Raw genomic sequence first — 25,842 nt, 5'->3', positions numbered from 1 at the left:
TTGTGCATTATGATCGGTTGCCTTTTCTATTGTTGTTGGTAATAGTGCGATTAATCTTTCAGTACCTCTGACACAGATTGCTGGTTTTAATAATTTCTCTTATAGATACACTTATGGTAAACCAAATTGCAGGAGTAATGTTAGTCCAAATCAACTCCCACATTGCTTATTTTAATATGCAAGTGTCATGACCTGGCTCTAATGGCCACAGCAAGAGGGAGACGAACCACAATTCAAAGTTATATAATAAATATATTAACAAATATATTTAATTAAGTTAATTAGAACAACTGAAAGAAACTATGTAAACCAAATACAATGAGGTGTGAACGTCAGTTATATCAGTGTTGCTGCGTGTTGGATGTGTGTGTGTGAGCGCATGGGTGTTGAAAGGAGCATGAAAGTAAACAAAAAGGCTACTCTACCTAACATAATCAAACTCAAATCAAACAGGTGAATGTAAAGGGGAGAGCAGACAGGCTGCACTGCGTTCCGAATCGCATACTTCTACTTCTTACTACCAGTACCTACTACAGCTGCCCTTAGAAAGTACGTACTTTGCAAGCAGTAGGCATTCAATTGGGACATACTACCTTGTCATAACATTGTGCCTTAAAATTTGCCCCCATCCGTCGCTGTCCTTAACGCGACATTCGTCTACAGCTGTCACGACTCGCACATGTGACGCACATTTCCGTTGCGCACAGGATTGTGGGTCAGAATAGCCAGAAAAGCCTGCTGGCTTGCATACTGCAAAATACGACCGGATGTAGTAGGACATCCTGGTATTTTTGCCATACTGCATGTGGCATACTATGTATTGGGACATACTACATTCTGTTTTGGCATACTATATAGTAGGGTAGTAGGCGATTCGGAACGCAGCCCTAATTAACATAACCCTACTATATAGTACCAGGATGACCTACTACATCCGGTCGTATTTTGCAGTATGCACGCCAGCAGGCTTTTCTGGCTATTCTGACCCACAATCCTTTGCGCAGCGGTAATGTGCGTCACATGTGCGAGTCATGACCGCTGAAGACGAATGTCGCGTTAAGGACAGCGACGGATGTGGGCTAATTTCAAGGCACAATGTTATGACAAGGTAGTATGTCCCAATTGGATGCCTACTGCTTGCAAAGTACGTACTTTCTAAGGGCAGCTGTAGTAGGTACTGGTAGTAAGAAGTAGAAGTATGCGATTCGGAACGCAGCTCTGGTATTTAACCCCCACAATGCACCGGGCCCAGGTGCACCGAGTTGGCAATTACTTGTATGAGGATGAGAGACATATTAGTGACACTCAAGACACCCCCAGCCAACACCCCTAGATGGCACCACAGGGGCCATCACAGTATGTGTATGCATTCACAAAATGTGTTAGATAATATGGACCATGATGCATTGCTGTGGAGTAAGAATGTTGTGTTGGTTGGCAGGTTGTGTCGTGGTGTGACGTCCCTGTCCAGGGGAGAAGCTGCCATGCCTTTTGGCTGTTTGACCCTCGGAGAGAAGAAGGATTACAACAATCCCTCGGAGGTCACAGACAAGTATGACCTGGGACAAGTTGTCAAATCGTGAGTATCCCCCATGTAGGCTACAGGAACAATGCTGTAAAAACGCAAACTCTGTAGGAAGAAAAAAACAGGACTTCACAATCAAAATACTGTACATCTACATCGTGTGCTGGCTATTTACAGAGGATGATGATTTGATTTATTCTTTTTTTGTCACACCCCTTTAGGGAGGAGTTCTGTGAGATATTCCGAGCGAAGGACAAGAACACATTGAAAATGTACACTTGTAAAAAATTCCTGAAAAAGGATGGGAGAAAAGTCCGGAAAGCAGCAAAAAACGAGATCCTGATATTGAAGATGTGGGTGAAACACACACAACTCACTGTCATAGTACTGTGATTACATTGAGTGAGCGGCCTAGAAATAGGAAAAGAAAAACAAAAAAACAGATAGATTGGTACTGCCCTAGTTACTCCGTAGAAATAGAATCTAAAGGTTTGTGGTGGCGTAGCGGTCTAAGCATCCGTTTCTGGTTCAGCTGCCCACTGGGGACCGGGCTTCACGCACTGGTCTCGCCAGATCCGAATAGGGCCAGATCCCGCAGGGGTGGGGCATATTGGGCCGCCACTCCAGAGGGTGGTTAGTTTAATTTCGGCATGAGGATCCACCCCTTTACAGTGACCCCATCTGTCTGTCCGACGGTCATGGGGCTTGAGAGAGTCAGGTAGCTGGATCTCTCTTCTGGATCACGGGCTTGAGAGAGTCAGGTAGCTGGATCTCTCTTCTGGATCACGGGCTTGAGAGAGTCAGGTAGCTGGATCTCTCTTCTGGATCACGGGCCTGAGAGAGTCAGGTAGCTGGTAGTCAGGCAGCTGGCTCTCTCTTCTGGATCACGGGCTTGAGAGAGTCAGGTAGCTGGCTCTCTCTTCTGGATCACAGGCCTGAGAGAGTCAGGTAGCTGGTAGTCAGGCAGCTGTCTCTCTTCTGGATCACGGGCTTGAGAGAGTCAGGTAGCTGGATCTCTCTTCTGGATCACGGGCTTGAGAGAGTCAGGTAGCTGGTAGTCAGACAGCTGGCTCTCTCTTCTGGATCACGGGCTTGAGAGAGTCAGGTAGCGGGATCTCTCATCTGGATCGCTGACTGCAGGGTTGTGTGATGGACCCTCCACAGCAGCAATGGGACAAGTGGATGTCATTGGCTATCAAATTGGGTGAAAAACGGATAAAATCAGAAATCAATTTAGTCAAAGAAAAGAAATAGAATCTGATTTCTATTCAGCAGTCTGGTGACATATTTCCATTACGATGAAAGAACAACAGACCCATTAGTAATTGAAGAAAGATCACAATGTAATTAAAACAATCAAGGGGCTTAAATGATTTGAAACTTTAATTAATTTTGATAAATTAAATAAGCTAATATCACATGGCAGAGTATGACACGTGGTAATAATAACCAATTCCAGAAGTGTCATCTGAGTGAACTGAATAAATTGAAGAGCCCCTTCCTCTCATCCCCCACCCACTTCCGCTCTCTCTCTCTCTCTCTTTCTTTCTTTCTTTCTCTCTTCATTTGTTCCTTTCACAGGGTAAAACATCATAACATCCTCCAGCTGGTTGATGTCTTTGAGACAAGAAAGGAGTATGTCCTCTTCCTGGAGCTGTGAGTGTCACTGTAGTCAATGGGGTCGAATGGGATCTTTCATTTGCACTGACTTCTTCACTCAGCATGGTTCTGTCTCCCTTATAAGCCAATTGCAGAAAGCATGCTGCTAGATTCTGCTCTGAAATGGATTCTGCACTGAGCCACTGTGTGAAGCCTATTTCTGTGAATATCATATCATCCATCCTCATTAGTTTGAATGAATCAATTTGAATTAATGAAGTGACTTTGACTTTGAAAATCATGACTTTGAGTGTCATGGTAATGGATGATTTTTGTATGAATATTGCTCTCAGAGCTACAGGCAGAGAAGTGTTTGACTGGATCTTAGACCAAGGCTACTACTCAGAGAGAGACACCAGCAATGTGGTCAGACAGGTGCTGGAAGCTGTGGCGTACCTGCACTCCCTGAGAATCGTCCACAGGAACCTTAAGGTACAGTATGCTATACTCCCATCTAGAGGTCGATGGTGGTATTACAGTACATTACGGGTTATATGGCACAACTGCGTGCTAGACATAAACACAATGATTATAATGGCTCTAATGATTAGGATAATCCCGTATATGCACATCAGAATCAGATCAGTTTATTGCCTTAGTAGTTTACATATACTAGGAATTTGTTTAGGTTGATGGTGCATACGCTGATTACATTACATTATGTTACAGTCATTTTGCAGATGCTTTTATTCAAAGTGACTTACATTGCATTTAACATTGGAAGTCAGTGTAGTACTACTCACCAGAACTCAGAAGTGTATCTCCTTTGTAAACAAGTGACCAAGAGCATAGTCTAGTCCTAAAGGCAAAGTGCAAGAGTAGCAAACTAAAAGTGCAATACTGTACTGTAGGTGCTTAAAGGAGCAGTAAAGGGAAAACTCATGTTTAGCTGTGTTTTAAGGTTACTTATGATCATATACAATGGTTCAGATCAAAAAGTTGACAAAACTAGCACTTTTGAGAAAGTCTGATAATTGCTCTACCACCGTTTAGGTCATACAATGGATGTGGGTGGGCACCTTGAAAAATCATTCAAAAACATGTTAAACTCTGCAAAAATGCAGTTTTTGTTTGAATTTGTTTTTGTCTCATTTACATGTAGCTGGAAAATTTGGTGTACTTTAACCGTTTGAAGCACTCCAAGATTGTGATTAGTGATTTCCACTTGGCCAAGCTGGAAGAAGGACTTATCAAGGACCCCTGTGGAACTCCAGAGTACCTTGGTAAGGGTTGGGGTTACTGTGATGATCTATATGAATAATACACCATTCATTTACAGAGGGCAGTACTTGAACTCTAGATATGATGCTGTTTGCTGCGTCTGTGTTTTCCTTCAGCTCCTGAAGTGGTTGGGAGGCAGAGATATGGAAGACCTGTGGACTGCTGGGCCATTGGGGTCATCATGTATATTCTGTGAGTGGGTCTCTATCACCTCAGTTTACAAACATTTTTGCACATTCTCAGAATATCACTAAACTTTGGTCAAGAAACTGCCAGTCGAAGAAATCGTGATCAAGCCAACAACCCTGCACCCAGAAATATTGAATAGATGGGAATGTGAACATGTTTAGTTGTGGTCATGAGTGTTCACTTTCCCCACAGTTTGTCTGGGAACCCCCCTTTCTACGATGAAATTGATGAGGATGATTATGACAACCGTGACAAGAACCTTTTCCGGAAGATTCTGTCAGGAGACTACGAGTTTGATTCACCGTACTGGGATGATATCTCAGACTCAGGTACGTATGAAGCCACTGTGAGGTTCTATGTTAGCGTATGTGAATATAAGATATAAGAACCACACATTGTGGACATTTGTGTCCAACAGAATTGCATGAAGTATGAACTACAGTGTATTTTGTTGCTCCTTTGCTCAGCTAAAAGCCTGGTGGCATATCTGCTGGAAGTGGACCAAGACCAACGGCTAACAGCACAGGAAGCCATAAACCACGAATGGTAAATATTTCATAACTATCATACTACTGTATTAATTTACCTTAACACCAACATAGATATATACCCAGCCTCTAACCAACAAAGCGCATTGTGTTGCCTCTGGGTATGAAATGCGCTATATAAATAAAGCTTTGATTGATTGATTGATTAACCAACTGCGCCATCTTCTCACCACACCCGTCACAAAGTGTTGAGATTTTTTATGTGTAAATACATGTGTAAATACAGTACAGTACATGCTGGTTGTCGGTTTAACTGTTTATTTTCTCAGGATTTCTGGGAATGCTGCCTCAGATAAGAACATCAAGGATGGAGTGTGTGCACAAATAGAAAAGAACTTTGCCAAAGCCAAGTGGAAGGTACTCCCTCTTTCCCTCCCAGTGAACACATTGTGCATTATGCTCTATTGATTTCTGCAGGTGACAGTGGCACGGAACAACAATTGTGTTTATGGTTACACTGTCACTCGTACTCTCTCTACACAGAAAGCAGTACGTGTTACAACCCTCATGAAGAGGCTCAGAGCCCCGGAGCAGAGTGACTCGGGGGCCTCCAGCCCCGCTGCAGAGGCCTCGGCTGGCTCCGTCACACCCAGCAACACTCCTGCTCCTCAGGCCCAATACCCAGGGGCCTCTGACAGCTCTCAGGCTCCTGGCACACAGCAGGGTACAGCTGCCATCACCCTTAACTCCGCCCAGCGCAGCCCGGCGCCACAGGAGGCCGAGCCCCTGGCGAGGTGTAATGGGGACAGGCCAGTCCCTCTCCAGTCCCCACCGACACACGAGGAACACAACGGCTAAACTGAGATTTTCCACGCAATGCATGCACACACACACATACGCACACGCACACACGCGCGCACACACATACACACATATATATATACAGCCTGTAAATTAGGTGCTAGCATGATGATAAAATGGCGTGTTTAACCGATGCAGCAGCATCTCACATTACAGTGTTTGTTTTTTTCCCTAAGCTTGTGAGCTGCTGTTTGTGATTGTTTAAGCAGCGTGTCCCTCTCTGAATAGTTTTGTGCTCACTCATTCTTTTCTTGTGGTCTTGTGGATATTCTTCCTTTTAAAGCTGGTTCAAAATTCAAGGAAGGCTTACCCACTGTTTTCTTATCAACGGGTCTCACAAATTATCTTTCATTATTTGCCATCTGTGTTATTGCACAATATTTCATTTCAGGTGTTTCTATCTGTGTTTGTTCTGTACAGATGCTGTAAAGAACTGTTGCTCTGCAAAGTGTACCATCACATTATCATTTTCCTTGTGTGATAAGTCAGTGCACTATCTGAATATGTTTTTCTGCCATACATTAGTGAAGTTCCTTGACACCTTGATGTTCATGTTTTCTGACTGCTTTATTGCCCCGTTTGACAGAAACCCTTTAGCCTTGTAATTTTCCTACTGTTTCATAACCAACATTAGTGAGAAATAATCCTCAAATCTATATCATCTTGTACTCTCTCTTTATCTCTCTTTGTGAACAAAAAAATAACATTTTGGAAAGAATATGTGAGTTTAATTATTGACTTTTACTGTAGAGGACTCGTAGCTAATGTTTAATGTGATTCTTAAAGAAAGTGTCATGTCTACACTATCAATGTTCATTTTTGTGTATCTAATATATTTTAAGCACCCTTTAGTTGATCTGGATGGTTGCCAAAGTATTATGTAAATTAATTGAGCAATATTCTTATTGCTGTATAAAACTGTGACACTGTATTTCTTCAATAGATTGATCACTTTAGAGTTTTTTTTCCATAAGATATCACCTAATTGTTTTATCTTTCCAGATTGTTTTTATGTGACATCATTAATTCTAAAATAAATCAGAATAGCATTGTTCTCTCTCTCTCTCTCTCTCTGCCTGTGTCTTTCTCTCTTTGTTCAACAACCAATAGTCAACATTAAAGTATAAAAAATTCAGAAGTTCTTTGTTTTTAACATTTTTTGAGAATATACCCTACGTGTTCATATGTGAGAATCTGTATGAAAAACTCGAAGGTTCTGTTGTTTTTTGTGATTCGTGATCATGATCAGTGTCACATTTCAATAGAAACTTTGAATAACTGTGTTTTACAACAAAGCAATTCTGACAATGCACACATAGTGAGCTATAAGATTGGGCTTGTTTCTTTGGGTGTTTCTCTGTAATTTACCAGATTTCCTTGTCCTATGGTTCCTGTTTGTCATAGGTTGCTTCTGTTTTCATTATAATCTGAAATAAATGTATGGCCAATCAAGCCGTTTAAGCTCTCATTGTTGCACATTATCTTCTACGATAACAGAATGATGTGTTTCAACCATGGATGTAGTGCACCTGTGTTCCCACAACTACAATTCCCATAATGCAATTCCCCCCGGAAGTCTGAGGTCATCGCTGCTCTACTGCTCCATTTTTGTTTGAGAAGCCAAACTCGGCTCGTTTGGAAAAATCGAGGTATGTTTTCCTCAGAACATTGCAATGGTGGCGGTATAAAACACGATAGAGATAAAAAAAAAATCAAATTTGGACATTTAGAAAGACATATAGCTAGCTCTAGCTAGCCTAGCTAAGCTAGCGTGCTTGTATAACTAGCTACGCCAGCTTGGCTACCTCATCAAGACCAGTCGAATCACGACAGTCGTCTATAAGCTTCAACCATCGATGGTTCAATGTCATAATATTTACTAAATACAACCCACTTTGGGTTCAATTGGTTTTGCAAGCTTTGACCTTAGCGTTAGGCCATCTGAAGTGGGTTAGGATTAGTTAGCTAGCTGCTACACCATTTCAGGCCGCCACCCGTCTAACCGTCATCCTCCGTCCTTGTTCAATTTCAATGTTCAATGTTCAATAAGTATTATATGAATATTCGTGGGTCGGTGGATGAATTACTGCAGTTTGGGAGAGTAATGTGGATTTTAGTTATCTAACCTTAGCTGCTGCATGCTTTAACTTCATCAGTGATGAAGATGATGATGATGAGTGAAGTCAAAGTATATAAAAACTAACACGTTTACCATTAATTTACCATAACATTATTTACCATAGCTGCTGGACTGGGATCAAACGTCTGGTAATTGACAGACAAGGCGCTGCTCTGGAGAACATGTGGGACGGACCCAGGCAAGGACCCCGAGGCGGGGGGCCACCCTTTCGGTAAGCATTGTGGTTGATGCCACTGACGTGAATCCATCTTTTTGTAATTGCTTTAATAAAGGAAAACTCTGGCTTTTGCCCCCCAGTGAAACATTGCTATTTTACACATCTGACCACGTCATACAGACTGGGATTCGTTCATCATAGAACCATCGAGTAATAGTTATATTGTATTTGAACTTAGCTACTCCCTTTCATCCGTTGAAGACCGTCTTTTGTAGAAATGTGATGAGGTCCCTCCATTTGTGTCCATTATGCTGATTATCAGATTGAATTGACAGTATGAATACTTTGGTCATTCCAGTGGGGATCATCGTGGAGAGATGTTTGGGGGCAGAGATGGCCCAATGCCGGATTTCAGAAACAGAGATGGGATGAACCTGGGTCCGATGGGTCCTATGGGACCTAGGCCCCAGGATCGCCCCCCTATGGACATGAGGAGACTAGACGGCCCGCCGGATATGAGGGGCTGCGATATGGAGCCTGGTGACATGCGAGGTAGGGAGCAAAACAGGGATTTCTTCCGACCCGGAGAAGAACCGGACTTCAGCCTCCGAAGGCACTACGAAATCGCAATCAGAGACAAGCTGATGAACTTGTCCGGTTTCTCAGGTCCAGGCAGGAACGAGATGGGAGGGAGAGGGATGCAGCTACGGGAGCCCAATGATAGGTTCATGGACGTTAGGGACAGGGAGATGTTTCGCAACAATATGCCAGGGCCCAACAATCCTAACATGGACGCAAGGCGTGGATTTCCCATGGGCCCTATGGGAAGGAACGACGGTTTCAGGGACATGCGCGATAGAGACAGGCCTCCGGTGGGTATGGGCGATATTGATGGGTTTAATATGGACGTGCCTCAACGAGAGAGGGGGATGATGGACTTTGACAGAAGAGGAGGCCCACCATTTAATCCAAGGGGAGGCTTTGACTCCGATATGGACTTCAGAAACCGTATGGGGTCTCCAGCCGACTTCAGGAACAGGGACCGGTCGCCCTTGCGATTTGGGGAAAATGATGGCGCGCCAATGGATGTCAGGGGTAGGTCAGACGTGCCCCCAAATCTCAGTGGCCCAAACAGATCCAAGTTGGCGGAAGAAGAAGGTACCATGAGAGGGCGGCAACTCCCAGACAGAGAGAGCCCCCCCATAGATTACAGAGGCGGTGAGGAGATGTCCCTTGCTGAGGAGTGGAAGAACCGTCGCGCAAAGGAGAGGGACTCTTTACCACCGGCCATGCCCAGAGGTATTGCTCCTTTCCCCAGAGAAGTAGTGGAACAGGGATTCCCCCCACCCATGGGAAGAGAAGGTAGTGAACCAGGACATTTGAAGGAAAGAGAGAGACCTTCACCTTCAGAATTCCCAGGGAAAGAGGTCGGAGGGTTTGGCTTCCCTCGTCCGGACAGAGAACTTCCAGGTTCCCAGAATTGGAATAAGAATGCCCCTAAAGGTCCCCCTCCTGGCATTCCTCTACCACCTATTGGCCGCAAAGGTCCACAGGACCTTCCTTTCCCAGCCTTGGTCCCCTTGCCCAACACACACAGAGAGAGCGATGGCAAGCGGTGGCCTGGAGATAGAGATCCCAAGCTGAATCAAATTGCAGTGAATCGAGATGACAGACCCCCATACCACCAGGAGAAAAATCAGGCTTCTCAAGAAAACCAGGGGCCAAATGAGCTTGCACGATTCAAAGGGCCAAAGGATGTGGCACGTGATCAAGGGCCAGATAGGGGTAAGTTGGGTACAGGCCCAGAGTTTCAGAGCAACAGCGGAGAGCAGCGGAAAGACCAGGACTACAGGGATATTGATTACAGAACAGGGTCGGGGAGAGCCTTTGACTACAAGGGAGAGGACCTGCATGGCCCAGAAAAAAATCTGAAGGAATCCAAACCAGTCCCTGCTTCAAAATTCAGTGAATCTGGGTCCCAGGTTAGTAAAGCTTTACCAGCCATAATGCTACCATCATTTTCATGTAAATCTCTAGGTCATCCCTTTTGTCACATGTGATTGTCAATCTATTAACTTTTTTGAATCTGAAATTTCAACCAAAGGATCAGGATTACCGGAATGCGACTGTGAAGGACAAGGTTTCACACACTATATCTATCACTGGAATCCCAAAGACTGCTACAATGGAGCAGGTAGGCCTCCAAATGAACAATAAATGTAATTCAAGTGAGATTCTAGAGGTCACATTTTCTTCATTTTATGAGAAAATACGATATCTGTTTTACAGATCCTTGGTGCCTTTGCCGTTCGTGATGGTGTACCCATGCAGGGCATGAAAATCAAGAATGTTGTGCCAGGTGAGACAAAAGTCCCCGTGTGGATTTTCCAGGGCAAACGATAGCCCTGCTCTCCTACGATTTGTTTCGCTATTTCGTCGTCCGAACCGATACGCTCACGCAAAGTTTCTTTGTCGCTTCCGATATTCCTGATCTGGATCCATTCGCTTACCAGTTCAACAGGGCTGAGATCTCTAAGTGTTTAGCCATCAGACTTTCTCATCCCTGACGACGTACGCCGTCAGCAGTTGTAGAGGAACCACAACGTAGCAATCTTCGACAGTGACATTTGACTATCAGCGTCACAAAAGTTCTTGTTCCACGAGTGTCTTATTGTTTCGTTTTTTTTTTGTTTTCATTCATTTTTGTTTCCTTGTAGACTATTTTGTCCAGTCATTGATTTCAAAGGTGTAAGACATTAAGCCATACATGCACTCTGCTGTATGAGGGCTTTGCTGAGACTTCACACCCTGATGTTGCTTTGCGTGTCATTCAGCTCAGATGGAAAACATCCCCTCAATGTGCTGAACTGTTCAAAGTATCAGGCTATGGATAACGCATAGGCTGTCATGTAGAATAGTATCTCTTCCATACAGTTTGTCATCCAAGCACATAGTAACATTGAATAATACTTCCATAGACTCTCCAGGGGGGTCGTTTGTTATATAACCTGATAAGCAATTTGTTGGCAATACTCAGTTGGATCTGGAATACAGGTTGATATTGACTTCGTTCAAACAGAGCCAACTTAACGAAAAATATTTAGAAAATATAGGGTTGTCATGTTGTTCCAATAAAGGTAGTATGTGTCAAATTAAGATGTCAACAATGAAGATTAGAGTTATGATGTTAACCATTTTAATCGCTGAATGTAACGCGCCATCGTTGCCAAAAAAACTACCAAATGTTATCTCGATGTGCTCATGAACCTTTGTATTTTCTAGCATTGACTAACGCAAATCCATCTGTATTTCAAATGCTGTCCCCAGGTTACAGCTACGATACGGCCTATGTGGAGTTTTTTAACCTCGATGATGCAGTCCACTTCATGGAGTCCAACCAGGTGGCCCATCCTCGTCACTCTACAAAGGCTGTGTCTCCCTGCAGGACGACTGCTTGGGCTGGGGGGAGGGCTTTTAGTGGGGGGGAGGGAGAGGTGGGAGGGCAGTGTTGGGTGCCATTTAGATAGACCAGTATTGATGGGTGGGGAAAGGGTGTCCGATAATTGCTAGCAAGCCTTTGTGAATTATTATGTTAGACATAGGCTCGTAGACATTCTGTGAAAAGTTTAGCAGTGGTTGACTAACAATTTAATTTCAAGTGGAACACGAGGAGGCTTACTTTTAAGTGCGTGCTTAGATTTATACGATCGCAAACAAGACAACCCACAAAGAAAATGTTGGTCTGCCCTCGTTTCCTAGTTAAAGACAAGTTGATATTTTGAATAAAAGTACTGGTTATTTACAGTTAAGTTATAACTTCAACTACTAGCTTCCACTACTAGCATCTATCTTTTCAACAGCATGTGGTTATTTTGATGCTAATGCCTTATCTATACCCAATGGTGCGCAGATATCCTGCTTTAAATAATATGGTGTAAAAATGGTTTGTGTGCTCATCCTGAAGGCAGATGTTTCAAAGATAGTATTAGCATATTCATTTATGTTTTTATTTTATTTTTTAACTCAATTCTTCTTTGCCTGGACTTTGTACTTGCCTTTCTAAAAAGAGGAAGGTTGTTTCTGAAGTGATGGATCATGCTCTCGTTCAGGTTTAACTTACTTTACACTTGCATCAGTGGGCAAGCTTTACTGATTTTATGATTTTCCTTTTCAGTCCTTCGGTGACAAAGTTGTTGATCAGTTCTCAAGTATACACCATGGTCATCCTCATCCTCGTCAGTTTTACTTCACCTTGAACTATTTTCATGCCCAACTTCACCCCAGTTTTACGTTCTTTGGGGTTGTGCACACAAGTCTGTGCGTTTGATCTTTGGGCCTTCCAACCAAATGGAATCTTTCTGTTTTTAACAGACGGCCATTAGAGTTCTGCTCCACTCTCTTTCTTTCTCTAAATTTAGAGAGAACCTTCACATATGTAGATACCACAACATATGCAGATATTTATGAATTCAAGACACACTGCGGTCTTAACCATTTCAAGCTCAGTTGACACCAGAAGAACCTTTCTCTTGACCGTTCAGTTCTTGGTTCACTGTATTCCATTTGTGGTATCATGTTTAGAATATCTTCTTTGTATCCCATTGGGAATGGTTCATAGAAGCACTACCTGCAGTGGTTGGATTCTAGCAGTAGTCTTTTGTTTCGGTTTGTTCTTGGCATGACTTGTCATTTGGCTCCGGGAATATAGGTGCACAAGTACAGTTCATAGTTTATATTCTGCTAAGCGTGTTAGCCCAAAGGTAGTCTTGTTCGCTTTGCTTCGTTCCTCAACAATGAACAAATACTATGGGAAGGGCTACACCGTGGTAGTGACTGGTTTTATTATCAAACCTGTCAATGCTTTTGATAGGTTTCTTGAGCCATTTCCAGTACATATCTTGTTTAATGTACAGGCTTTGATTAGCCACGCAGGACTTTAAATGTCTCATTTAGATTTGGATTTTTAAAGAGTTATTTTTCTAGATGGGTAATATGTGCTAGCTAGCCATTATGGAATCTTGATTTAGCAGTCTATGTGTATGGTTACATGTAAAACCCATGTCTTGAAACCACCACCTTAGCCTGTCTGTTGGCAGGTTTGATATAGCTACACTGTTTGATAACTTATTCCAGTTTTAGTAAAAGGATCTCCTAAGCCCTGCACGGTCAATTGAATTATAATCAAAGGAATGATTAGTAGAAGTACTAATTAAGTTAAGCGATGTGCAATTCATAGTATCGTTTACTTAAAGGTGTACTGTGTAGAATGTACTGGCATCTAGCGGAACAGATTTCACTGGTATATAATATTCATAAGTATGTTTTAATTAGTGTATAACCACATGAACATAAGAATTGTGTTTCCGTTACCTTAGAATGAGCCCTTCACATCTACATAGGGAGTGGGTCGTCTTCTACCTCATCGCTAGATGGCGCTACATTCTACACAGTGCACCTTTAAGCTATTTAGGCACTTTCAGACAATCTTATTGTTCCTCCTTTTGGTGATTGATGGGAAAAGGATGCATTGACCTCTTTTTTGCAAACAGTAACACATTTGCAAGGAGGAAATGCTCACGGGTGAATCGTGAGCCACGGTCCGTGTGCAAAAGCTGTCAGTGTCACAATCAGAGCCTGTGTTATACTTGCTGTTCAGCAACACGTCTGCGTAGTCGAGCGTGTATTTTGCGGAGCGTTACTTTCTGTGTGCCGGCACGTTCCACCGCGGCCGACGCTTCAAAGGAACGTGTGAGACGTGTGGGAGACGCGTAAGCGTAGTTAAGGGCGAGTATATCGCGGTCTTAAGTTGTCGCCCATCTTACCCTCGCCACTGAGGAGGGATGAACCTGCCACAGTGCATGTTGGGAGTCTTTAGGAACATTGTGAATGTCACCTGGTTTTAAGGGAGGCAGCGGTGAGTTTGACTGACACTCGTTCTGTTTTTCAGGGTTCCCTGAAGGTTGGTACTAAAACGGCCTCCATGAGATATGTCCAGCCTGGCGGGGATGCCAAGGAGCCTCAGGTGTGTGGTGCCTTTCAAACCGAGCCCCTTCTAAAAGGCAGTAATCTCACCCTCGATACCTCACTATTCCACGCTTATTTGCCTCCCAATCCTGTCGTGTTTTTGAGTCGGATCTTTCTACTGCCTCTCTAGGAGCCAGGTCACAAGGGCCCCCCCGGCCAGGAGCCTCTGTTACCCAGTCCCTCAGAGAAGGCAAAGAACAACCAGATAATCCCCCAGGACCAGACCCAGGCCAAGGGCCCCGTGGACCCCCTCTCCCAGGGCCAGTGGCAGCGCAGCTCGGACCTCACCCCCGAGGCCTGGCAGCAGCAGGTGGACCAGCAGCTCCGCCAGCAGGAGGTGGAGCAGCAAGCCGAGTCCTGGGGCAACCGCAATGCCCCACGCCATGGCCCCCATCAGACCGACCCCATTTTCAAGGAGAGCAAGAGTGAGTCAGTCTGAAGCTGCTTCTATTCAGCTCTAATGAGATAAATGGATAAATCAACAGTGTTTCGATTTACATGACATTACATTACATTACAGTCATTTAGCAGACGCTTTTATCCAAAGCGACTAACAATAATTGCATTTAACGTAGGAAGAGCCAATGTACTACTACTTGCCAGAACTCACAAGTGCATCTTCTCTCTAAAACAAGTGACTAAGAGCAGAATCTAGTGCTGAAGGCAAAGTGCAAGAATCGCAACCTAAAGTACAGTGCAATATAATATAATACAATAAGTGCTTAGGCGGGAGGATTGTTGTAGTACTTCTTGATTTAGACCCACAACGTGGTGTATTATCTGGTCTGTGGTTAAAGTTTAGCCTAGGTCTACAGTACTTATTTAACTCGCCTGTGGAACTTACAGCAATGATAATAAAGAACGTCAAGAACGTCACTACAGTGGAGACCATACTGAAGGCGTTGGACCCCTATGCGTACTTGGATGAGAGGAACGTCCGTCTGGTGAAGGCGAAGCTTCCTGGAGCCAAATGCTTCTGCTTCGTCGACATGGACTCTCACGAGGTACCCGGCAGTCGCATGGCTGACTATACTCCTGCTTCCCCCAATGCCATGGCTGACTATACTCCTGCTTCCCCCAATGCCATGGCTGACTATACTCCTGCTTCCCCCAATGCCATGGCTGACTATACTCCTGCTTCCCCCAATGGCATGGCTGACTATACTCCTGCTTCCCCCAATGGCATGGCTGACTATACTCCTGCTTCCCTCAATGCCATGGCTAACTATACTCCTGCTTCCCCCAATGCCATGGCTCACTATACTCCTGCTTCCCCCAATGCCATGGCTGACTATACTCCTGCTTCCCCCAATGCCATGGCTAACTATACTCCTGCTTCCCCCAATGCCATGGCTGACTATACTCCTGCTTCCCCCAATGCCATGGCTCACTATACTCCTGCCCCCACCCAATGCCATGGCTGACTATACCCCCCCCCCCCCCCCCCACACACACACACACACCTTTTGATAAAGCTTTGGTCTCTGTCCAGTAAAGTATTTACCCTACCAAGTGTAATCAATCTGTTGTTGGGATGCTCCTATACTGACGGCTACGTCTCCGGTTGTAGCAAGTGACCCGTCTGGTGGATCTCCTGACCAAACCCAGGCCTCTCTCCATCGACGGAGTCAGGGTTTACGCCGAGGTGGCCAAACCTCTGAAGAATCAAACGTGAGTCAAACTTCTGTTGTCTATTGTTGAATTACCACAGTTTCTGAGGAAAATTACTTTATTCGCTCATAATTTGTTCTGTCTATCACCCTAGGTATAAAAGAGATTCGGACAAGTCAAACACTTCTCTCCTGGGATACCCACCAGACATCAGTGTGCTGGAGGTAGGATTGACTCGGATCTTCTGCTTTGTGAATAATGTGTGTGTGTGTAGACCCACACGGTTAGACAGTGAACCGGTTCCTCTCATATCATTGCAGCAGCAGCAGCAACAGCAACAGTACTACTCACAAGGTCTCCAGGCAGCTGGCATGCAAGGTCTGATTTCTCCTCTCATCCTCTATCCACTCAAGTCAAAACCCGACCAAAAAACTAATTTATATATATATATTTTTTTTTAACAATTATTATTCATTACCCAGGTGACCTGATGGCTGGCTCATTGGCTGGCAGCACAGACCCCTCCCTGTCATCTGTCTCCCACATGCCCCCCAGCTTGTCTGGCTATGGGGAGGCCCCAGCCATGGACCCCTCCTCCTTCCAAGCCCTGGGCCCCCATGTGTCGGCAGCAGCAGCGGGTCTAGCGGGGCCAGAGGGTTCCCAGGCCTACAGCTATGGTGAGGGACGACTCCATCACTCTAGAGAGACCAGGAGAGCGTTAGGCCATGGAACTTCGGTCTCACACCGTGTCCTAACTGCTTGCGACGCGAGCGACAGAACGCGACATCGCAGCTTTCTGTCCTCACTGAAACCGTTAAATGTCCTGTTCTGCTACGTCATTTGTCTATATTCCCAACTGAAGACAGTTAAAGAACGAACGCCTGTCAACGCGAGCGACAGGAGGAAAATAGGAACAGGGCGAGCGTCAAAAGGGCAGTTAAAACGTCGCGCTGCGTCGCTCGCGTCCAGTTAGGACATAACAATAGAAAACAAAGCAATGGAACGCATTTTGTCGCTGACGCTCGCTCGCGTCGCGTGTAGTTAGGACACGGTGTAACAGATTACATTTATCCAAAGCGACTTACAGTAATGGCGTTAAACATTGTTACGTTGATGTATAGCTGATGCAACTGACTGTTTTTCTGCAATCTTTTTCCCTCCATCAGCCACCGAGACTCCGGACATGACTAGCTACCTGTACGACGCCACGTCTGGGTTCTACTACGACCCCGAGACCACCCTGTACTACGACCCAGGCTCCAGGGTGAGAGACCGCGCAGCCGGGTCGTAACGTCACGTCGTATAACGGATTGATCCGCTTTGTATTCGTTCTACTCCTCTCACACATTCTCTCGCTTCCACCTTTGTGTCCGCGTGCGTACGTGTAGTATTTCTACAATGCCCAGACCCAGCAGTACCTGTACTGGGAGAGCGTGACTAAGGCCTACATCCCAGTCCCAGGAGGAACCTCAGACGCCCAGGCCACTATGAGCCAGCCTATCGCCATGGCGCCAGATGTGCAGGCCATCCTGGCCAACCCGGCGGCAGACGCCCCATTGGAGATGAAGAAGCCCTCGGACCCCAAGCCAATCTCCGCCCCCCCGGCCGCTCCCCCGCCCGCCCCCTCCCCCGCCTCCTCCGCCGCCCTCAACCCGCCGCCTGCTCCTAACCCGAACCCCGAGAGGAGAGAGGAGGACGATGCGTCTCGCGCCGACAAGAAGGACAAAGAGGACAAGCCCAGAAGCGTCGCTGCCTTCAAGGTGAGCACGGGTCATACTGGTACCAGCTCTCGTAGGGCGCTCTCTAGATGGTGAACATCGTCATCGTTGCTGCTTTCAAGATGAGCACAGGCCCGTGCCAGCTCGCTTCACAGGCAGGTTATCTGACAGAAGGTGAACATCCATGTGTCTCTTGCAAGGTTATAATAGTTTTGCTTTTTTCATTCGTTTTTATTTTTATATCGTTTTAACTTTTTGTTTTCAATTTCAGTTTAGTTTTGATTAGTTTTAAAGCAGGTTTGCTAGTTTAGTTTCCTTTTTATTTTTTTTGAAAATGCTTAGTTTAAGTTTAGTTTTTATTAGTTTCAGTATCAGTTTTATTTTTTTTTCTTCTGCGCTAGCCTAGTGAGACCATCCTTTCTCACGTTGTTTCACTCCGTGTGAAACAAACCATCTGGCGCATGTCAGGTTACTTATCCGCAGGGGCACAGCAAAAAAAATGGAGGATAGATTTCATATCCACCCAAAATACTAAGCTTATGTATGAAATGAAAAAGACTAAAACTAAGGACATTATCTCAATAATTTTAGTTTATTTTAGTTAGTTTTGTAAACACACAATACAGTTTTAGTTAGTTATCGTTTTTTTGTAAAGTCTAGTTTTTATTTTTATTTCAGTTAACTAAAATGTTTGTTCACACCTAGTTTTCGTTTTTTAGTTAGTTTTCGTTAACTATAATAACCTTGGTCTCTTGTCTCAGATCATGAAGGACATGGAGCGCTGGGCCAAGATCCAGAACCGGCAGAAGGACAGCGTGCGCGCCCCCTCTCCTGTACTCAAGGGAGGGCTGGACGACAGGAAGGCCTCCAAGGCTGCGGACGCTGCATTCGCCATCTTCGAGAGGAAGGTCGGCGCTCCGCTTCATCCCGTCGGTCTAGGTCTTCTGTGAAGACGTGAAAGAGGGCGGTGTGGTAAAGATGTCCTTCTGTCCACGTCTTTCTGTCACACAGGGCTCGGCCGGAGACGACCTCTTTAAGAAGCCTCTCGCTCCCCCAAACAAGAAAGAAGAGAAGGGTTCAAAGGTAAGAGGTCAAGCACCCGATCTTGGGGTGCGTTGGAGAGAGGAACTAGATGAGGATCATGTTTAGAGTTCCACGGTGGCCTTTGAACCCTGTCCTGCTTGCCTGGTACCCCCCAGCGCTCCATGGGCTCCCTGGGCCTCCTGGCCTCCGACTACGCCGCAGGGAGCGACGAGGAGGAGGAGGAGAAGCACGACACCCCTCGGGCCTCCAGGAGCCAGGCGGAGGAGAAGGACGACAAGCTGACCGACTGGAAGAAGATGGCCTGTCTGCTGTGTAGGAGGCAGTTCCCCAACAAGGATGCTCTGATAAGACACCAGCAGCTCTCCGACCTCCACAAGGTACTCACACACGCAGTTTTTTTAATAAACCCCCTAATTCCCATCTGAGGTTCCTACCAAAGACCTTTACAGCTGCTTATAACCCTCACTGGTTGCTCTTTACAGCAAAATATGGAGATCCACCTCAAGATCAAGAGGTCAAAGAAGGAACTGGAGGCTTTGGAGAACCAGGAGAAAGAGGTCAGTGTTTTTTTTTTTTTTTTGCAGAAATTGTCGGCATGGAAAATGGGGTGCAATTATGTGAGTCTTCTACAGATGTTCCAGGCGGTAATAACACACTGTCAAACTTGTCCTCTGAAGCTGAGCGCCAAGGAGCCCACCAGGTCCCCAGAGATCAAGAAAAGGAAGCACCAGCACCAGCCACATCAGCATGAACAACACCAGCAACACCAGCATCAGAACACCTGGGCCGGTGGATCAAGGTGTGTATTATAATGTCTGCCGTTTTGTTTTTGTCTAGTTGCGTAGTCCCTCATTTGTGCATCGACTTACTCTCTGTGTCTTTGTCGTTAGGGACATGCATAAGGGCAGCGAGAGGCCTGGGTTAGGATCTGAGCCTGTGGAGGTGAGCAGGAAGAAAATAGTTTCTATCGAGTCACATCAAGGTACTTTTTAAAGCACAATGTTCTGACCCACCTCTCTCTCACTCACAGAGGAAGAAGAAGGAACCTGTCGTGTGGGATCACGCCACCTATAAGCAGGCGGTGCGCAAGGCCATGTTTGCACGCTTCAAAGAGCTGGACTGACCCGACAACAAAGAGCCGATCGCCCCCTAACCCCCTGTGAAGAGCGGATCGCCCAGGCCGTGTCTGGATGTGTGGGGCAGTGTCGGTCCGACTGTCTTTACTCTCCTCGCCTGTGTGATCTCCTGGACTTCTAGACTGACCTTCTGGTTCCTCACTCCACTGACCTCCACTTCCCCTGGGAACATAGACATGTAAAGAAGCTAAACATGCTGTAATGGCGTGCATTTCAGTAGGACCACCGAATCCAGTGATAGTATTGTCTGTGACTTCTCTGCAGTGCTCTTGTGATTCCTGATTCTCCCCCCATTTCACAAGCATATGATTTCACTGAGGTTATGTGATCAACATGGCAGCAATGTATGCTTAACCTTTTTTAATGGTATTATGGTTAAATAATACCCCAAACTAAGCTCGTTTCGTCCGTGGTATAGATTTAGTAGTGTGTGTTTTGTCCGGCCATGTTGTGGGGGTGGTTGATATGTAGTATTTGTGGCAGGTGTACCCTGAAGCCAAACATGTAGTTGGATTCTGACTGCATGTCACCGGACGGTTCCAGCAAACACGGTTAATTTGTTTAAACACTGAACAGTTTTTACATGTTTCGTTTCCTTTAATCATTTGGTTTATACTCTTTTTAAGTAAAGAAATAACCCAAATTAATCTGAATCTGTGGTCAATTTCTCTTGTGATTTACTCCTCTGATGACGCGTGAGTGATTCACCATCTCGCCACTGGATGGCAGTAAGGCTCTGTTGGCTTTATCTTTTTTAGGTACTGGTGTGTGGACTTTGGCACCAGTGGGGTCCACCACATAAACGTGAAAACAAAGAAAATGGAGCTTGAAAAACAAACCGGTCTCTGGTTTAATGAACAAATGCCTCTGAAAGGGGTAACAAACGAGCACCTCTGGTAAAAAAATAAAATAACAATGACCCTTATTATACGACCCTACTCTAGTCTCATGACACTGTCCTAACCCTCTTCTTCTTGGGTCTAGGTGGTGGTGTATTTTGCCCCCCACCTGTCTGTTCTGCTCTCTCAGACCTGGCCTTGGGGCAAGCCAGCTCATATTTGTATTGATAGTCTACGTACTTTCTGTGAATGTTGGCTGTAGTGAGATTAGGATCCATCTTGATGGTTTTTACACCTCACTGTCTGATTACTCCTTGCAATTGCCATCTCATTGATATTCAGCCATTCTGACAGTTGAAGGTTGGATATAAAGGGAATGGTAATGGTTCTGTTCTGGCTCTTCAGTTGTAGTTACAGTGCGTATACAAGGGAACGTAGATCATGGTTCTGGCTCTTCTCTGTGCTCCCTCTGCCGTTCTTTCTCTGCGTCCTCATCGTTTGCTTTCCTTCTCTGCACTTCTCTGGCTCTCCTCTCTTTTGGACTCAGACACTCGAGGTTTTAACATGTATTTTATTTTTTAAATATGAATACATGGTCCAGTTGACCCTTTCTCATTCAGACTGAGGGGGCCTAGTGTTGGTTGTATTACCAATATAAAACTCCTATACAGGTGAATCAACTGCCCTAGGGATGCTACCGGAGCCCTTGGTACCAAACAGAACTGACTCAGTTTCCCCCAGATGCAGTGAGAGTTTGTTCTCTATGAGCCACTCCCTTACATTATCAAGCTCTCTACTAAGAGTAACTTCGATTTGGTGGACGTCTTTGGTGGACCATCACGCCCCTCCCCCCATTCTATTGTGTCTCACCCCCTCCCCCTGATCTATTGTGTTATGTGGAGGCTGTACAAACCTACCAAGCCATACCGTTGGTAGGCCAGGCCGCCACCACCCCTGGGCGGACCAACTACCTCCAGTCCAGGGATTCGAGCAGTGTGCATGACCCTGGGGGGCTGGGTTCTTCCTGAGCAGTGTGCATGACCCTGGGGGGCTGGGTTCTTCCTGAGCAGTGTGCATGACCCTGGGGGGCTGGGTTCTTCCTGAGCAGTGTGCATGACCCTGGGGGGCTGGGTTCTTCCTGAGCAGTGTGCATGACCCTGGGGGGCTGGGTTCTACCTGAGCAGTGTGCATGACCCTGGGGGGCTGGGTTCTTCCTGAGCAGTGTGCATGACCCTGGGGGGCTGGGTTCTTCCTGAGGTCCACAAAAATGCACAATCGGAAAACAAGAATCAAGTCATTTTTTGTTTTCCCCACTTGTCTCGGGAATGAAATAACGAACATCAAAATCACTATATATATATATATATATATATATATATATATATATATATATATATATATATATATAAATACTATTACTAATATAATACTATATAGGCCTATATATATATAAAAATCCAGCTAACTGTGCAGCTACAAGTTAGCTGCTATTACGTCCAGTGATTTTGTGAATATTCGTGTACATACACTGTTTGAAGTATCACATGCTTTATGTAGCCTGTTATTTCACTGTTTATGTGGCCTGTTGTCTAATGTTCGATGTATGCCTCAGTGTAGACCCATTGACTGGATGTTTGTCATCACTCACCGTTAATGAGTGCTTGTGTTCTGTGTAGCCAGATTTGGGGAACCCCAGCCTAGGGAGACAGGATTTATTATTTCATGCCAAATTAACTTTGTTATTTTCATTGATTGACTTGATTGTGATTGATTAAGATTCATTATTCAATTATTATTAATAATGGTAAGTGTTTATTGTTCCACCTCGTCCTGTGACCTCTCACCTCTTAGTGTCCACCAGCTCTATTCAGCTTTAGAGGTGATTAGACCCAAGAGTTTCTGATTGTGTGTCGGAGAGCTAATGGGACAATACAAACCACACACCGTTCAGGTGTGGCAGGACGAGCGTCAGGGCCATAGCGGTTAGAGATGATTAGTCACGTCACACTGCATTAAAAGACCCTCCATCATGGGTTACCTGGAGTTGTCAGGGCATGCACAGAGCTGCAGAGTGATCCGTGCGTTTGACCACCATAGGTTGGCTGGTCGTTAATCATGCTCTCCCGGGCTGCCACGGCCCTCTCTCCATGGGCGTCTGGCCCTCCATCACTCGGCTCCGTGAGCAGGGGAAGGCCACATGACTAGTGTTTGTTTTGAGTTGACCGTCGGTTGAGCTGAAAACTCTTGATTTAGTGTCTGCATGTCTAACCTCTGCTCTGGGAATTGCTTCAATCTGCAATCTTGCAGCCATCTCTTTCTTCCTGTTCCACATTCTTAGAGACTTTTTAAGAATTAATTTTTATTTTTTGTGTATACAGTAAGTGTTCTGTCTATAAATATGCTAGATAGTGTTACATTTTTGGCCATGAACGTCTGTAATAGCAAGGAGACCTCATGTTCCTGTCGCCTGCTCTTATCTTGGGCGTCTGGTTCCAGGAGCACTTTGTCATGTAGCGAAGCTTTTTGCAGCTGTGAGGAAGTGGAAACATTTACTCATTTTCTCTGTGGTACAGTTCTAAATTGTGCTTTCAAATACACGTCAAAACTATACCTCCTATAAGGATAATAGGTCTCTATGGGCTTGAGTTGGCCCTTATACAGTATATTGAAATGTTCAATCTCTCACCAAAATTATTATTAGGTTATAACAAGAAATCTAAGGTAATATTTACATTATGGAGGTATCATTTATTCAAGGTCAGTCTTTGATTATTCCTGGTTGTAGTTGCATGTACCATGCATACATTTCCATGTCAAATTATTCATTATAGACAGTGACACAGATTAAATGAATATATTGTCAATGTCACACATGATCTCAACTAATATCTCTGTATTTGCATATAGATGGTGTATTTGTTAGAATTATCTGCAATTTACACATATTTTATTGCCTTTGCTACAGTATATGTACAGGTACAGTACTCTTAACACTTATATGCATGAACGTTTTGACTACTAGTGTCGGGGCCCCTGCCCATTCTGCGCTTATGAAGGCTATTGTTATGCATTATTACACTTTTCTTAAATGCACTAGATAAAATGAAATATATACTCATACAACAGGCTACTTGAAACTACACCCTTTCCTTAATAATCTATTGAACAAATACTGTAACAGCTGGTTGACTTTGTTAGCTTATAGCGCAATTTGCTATGCTTACCATCACATTCTGAACCTATTCATGAAAATACATATTCACACCAAGATAACATAATATCTATACCATGTCCGTTACCCAGGTTTCCCCACAATATAGCAAATACACATAGGCCTATAAATAATGTATTTGTAATCAGGGCCTGCTAGCTTAGCTTTAGCGGCTTTCTCAAGAACTGCTCTTGGTCCTAGTGCCTGTTTTCGGAATTGTTACAGCTTTATTGAGAACCACTGATCCAAACAACTTCACAGTCCACACTTCACTTCCTTGGGTCCCGAGAAATACACACGTCTAATGCCAACTTCACACAGGGTCCGGTTCTCAAGATAATCATGTCGGAGACATACTGTAGGCCTACAGTACATACATACAGACATACAGAGGTTTGTGGATTTCTAGATAGATATTGGCTGCTGCCAAATAAGAGTTGTTGTCTGTGCTTCAGGAAACTGTAGTGTGAAACTTGGCCAACAGTGAGAATAGCTCTCCAGAACAATAAGTGGTCTCATTGATGTGCAAGTTCTGTGGCAACATTCAACTCAGATTCTTACTTCCTTTTGTTTATCCCATCCGAATGAATTATACCAATATCTCAATCAAAGTGAAAAGGAAATCATCTCCTCAGGGAACGCCATTAATTTTCTGTCCTGTTGGGAATGGCGGCCATTTTCACAAACAGCCATCTCGGGGTCCTCTTTGTGTCTCATGGTCTAATTTCCATTCCTCTTTTCTCGGCCCTCTGTCACAAGCCCCCTCGGTGACAGATGTCATCATTACCCGGCCTCACCCTGCTTGCGTCGCTGTCGAGGGGATGGAAATGAATGCGAGAGTGACTTCATAAGGATGTGGGCCAGAGAGAGAGAGAGAGAGATAGGGGGCACCAGGAAGGGAGAGCGTCTGCGTTTGTATCCCCTGCACGTGTGTGGACAGCTTTCAGGCACCAGGGGCTCCTAATTATCCCAGCTGGACGCTCTCAGCAGCAGGAGAGCAGGCCGGCCGAGGGACCATCCTCAAAAAGGACTCTGTCTGTAGGCTGCTCAGATATTAAATGGGTTGTCGGTCGACGGAGCGCAAAGAGGAAGGAAGTCCCATTGGATGCATGTCTGAAACACGGTAGTCAAGATGGATGGACAGGCCACATTTACATGCAAGATTTAGAATAAGAAGGTGGGCTTTATAAAATGCCAGTTGTGCGAGATTTTAGGGTTCTTAGACTTGTAGTTTCAGAGGTTTGAGAAAAGACGATAAGATCCTGACCAGAGTTCGGTTAGATGTATGTTTTTGGCTGAATCAAGTATATTTGCACTCTGTACATCTGACCAATCTGTATTCACTTTACATACCAGTTTATGGACCTTGGTGACCTTCTCTCTTCATGTTGGCTTTTAGCGTTTCACATGTCAGTGCTGTGATCGTGATGCTGGGAAATCAGATCCATGCAGTATTATAGATGTCAAACTGGATTTGCTTAAGGGTTTCTTTTGTCCAACAACAGACGATCATATGCTTCATGTAAAGTAACTCTCCTTAAAGAGTAGCATGTGTTTGTGGTCTGTCCATGCGAAAAGACCAGGGCATGGCAGCAAATCAGCCTGATCATGCTTGTCGGTGCAATTTTGCTACAGCGCTTATCCTCAGCACTGCAGTTATTAAGTGCAGGTTGAAAAATGATGTCTGTCATTGATGGTTTCCCTGTGACATAATGTAGAGAAAATGTCCTTATGGTTCTGATTGTGGAGATTGGACTGGTTGCTGGTACTTTAGCGCTGGCCTGTCACTGAGAACATTACCGTGCAATAGAGGCAAGGTTTGAAAGTGATGTAATGGCGGCGCAGACATGAAGCCGGGGACGGGAGCAACAGCCTTGAATTAACACCGAAAACAGGGGTTTGGAACCACTTTCGTTGATGATGGAGATCTCTGCTCTCTCTCTCTCTCTCTCTCTCTCTCTCTCTCTACATCTCTCTCTCTCTCTCTCTACATCTCTCTCTCTCTCTCTCTCTCCCTCT

General features: G+C 44.9%; 2 protein-coding genes across 2 annotated transcripts; both read left to right on the top strand.

Moving 5' to 3' along the window:
* Positions 1-1,484: 1,484 nt before the first annotated feature.
* camkva (CaM kinase-like vesicle-associated a) lies at positions 1,485-5,940 on the top strand (the record flags this gene model as incomplete). Its single annotated transcript, XM_084460730.1, has 10 exons — positions 1,485-1,579; positions 1,747-1,878; positions 3,107-3,181; positions 3,478-3,616; positions 4,287-4,407; positions 4,522-4,597; positions 4,787-4,923; positions 5,062-5,140; positions 5,412-5,499; positions 5,626-5,940. The coding sequence occupies 10 exons, from the start codon at positions 1,485-1,487 to the stop codon at positions 5,938-5,940; spliced, it is 1,257 nt and encodes a 418-aa protein (XP_084316856.1).
* Positions 5,941-7,525: 1,585 nt separating this feature from the next.
* Positions 7,526-20,403, top strand: rbm6 (RNA binding motif protein 6). The gene is made up of 22 exons (XM_084460555.1): positions 7,526-7,592; positions 8,187-8,294; positions 8,599-10,222; positions 10,345-10,434; positions 10,530-10,599; positions 11,568-11,641; positions 14,188-14,262; positions 14,395-14,689; positions 15,111-15,268; positions 15,835-15,935; positions 16,030-16,099; positions 16,196-16,253; positions 16,358-16,552; positions 17,042-17,139; positions 17,264-17,635; positions 18,355-18,501; positions 18,605-18,676; positions 18,793-19,014; positions 19,120-19,194; positions 19,315-19,436; positions 19,528-19,579; positions 19,668-20,403. The coding sequence occupies exons 2-22, from the start codon at positions 8,245-8,247 to the stop codon at positions 19,758-19,760; spliced, it is 4,113 nt and encodes a 1,370-aa protein (XP_084316681.1). The 5' UTR covers positions 7,526-7,592; positions 8,187-8,244; the 3' UTR covers positions 19,761-20,403.
* Positions 20,404-25,842: the final 5,439 nt, after the last annotated feature.

Source organism: Borostomias antarcticus (genome assembly GCF_949987555.1).
Source record: "Borostomias antarcticus genome assembly, chromosome: 33".
Classification (NCBI taxonomy): domain Eukaryota; kingdom Metazoa; phylum Chordata; class Actinopteri; order Stomiiformes; family Stomiidae; genus Borostomias; species Borostomias antarcticus.
This window is presented reverse-complemented; position numbering and strand designations above follow the sequence as displayed.

What these genes read in the sequence shown, in the direction of transcription:
- rbm6 (XM_084460555.1), top strand. Translation starts at nt 8,245, where the DNA reads ATGTGGGACGGACCCAGGCAAGGACCCCGAGGCGGGGGGCCACCCTTT. An exon ending in AAACCTCTGAAGAATCAAAC is followed by an intron (nt 15,936 to 16,029) that starts GTGAGTCAAACT and finishes CTATCACCCTAG; the next exon opens with GTATAAAAGAGATTCGGACA. An exon ending in ACTACGACCCAGGCTCCAGG is followed by an intron (nt 17,140 to 17,263) that starts GTGAGAGACCGC and finishes GCGTACGTGTAG; the next exon opens with TATTTCTACAATGCCCAGAC.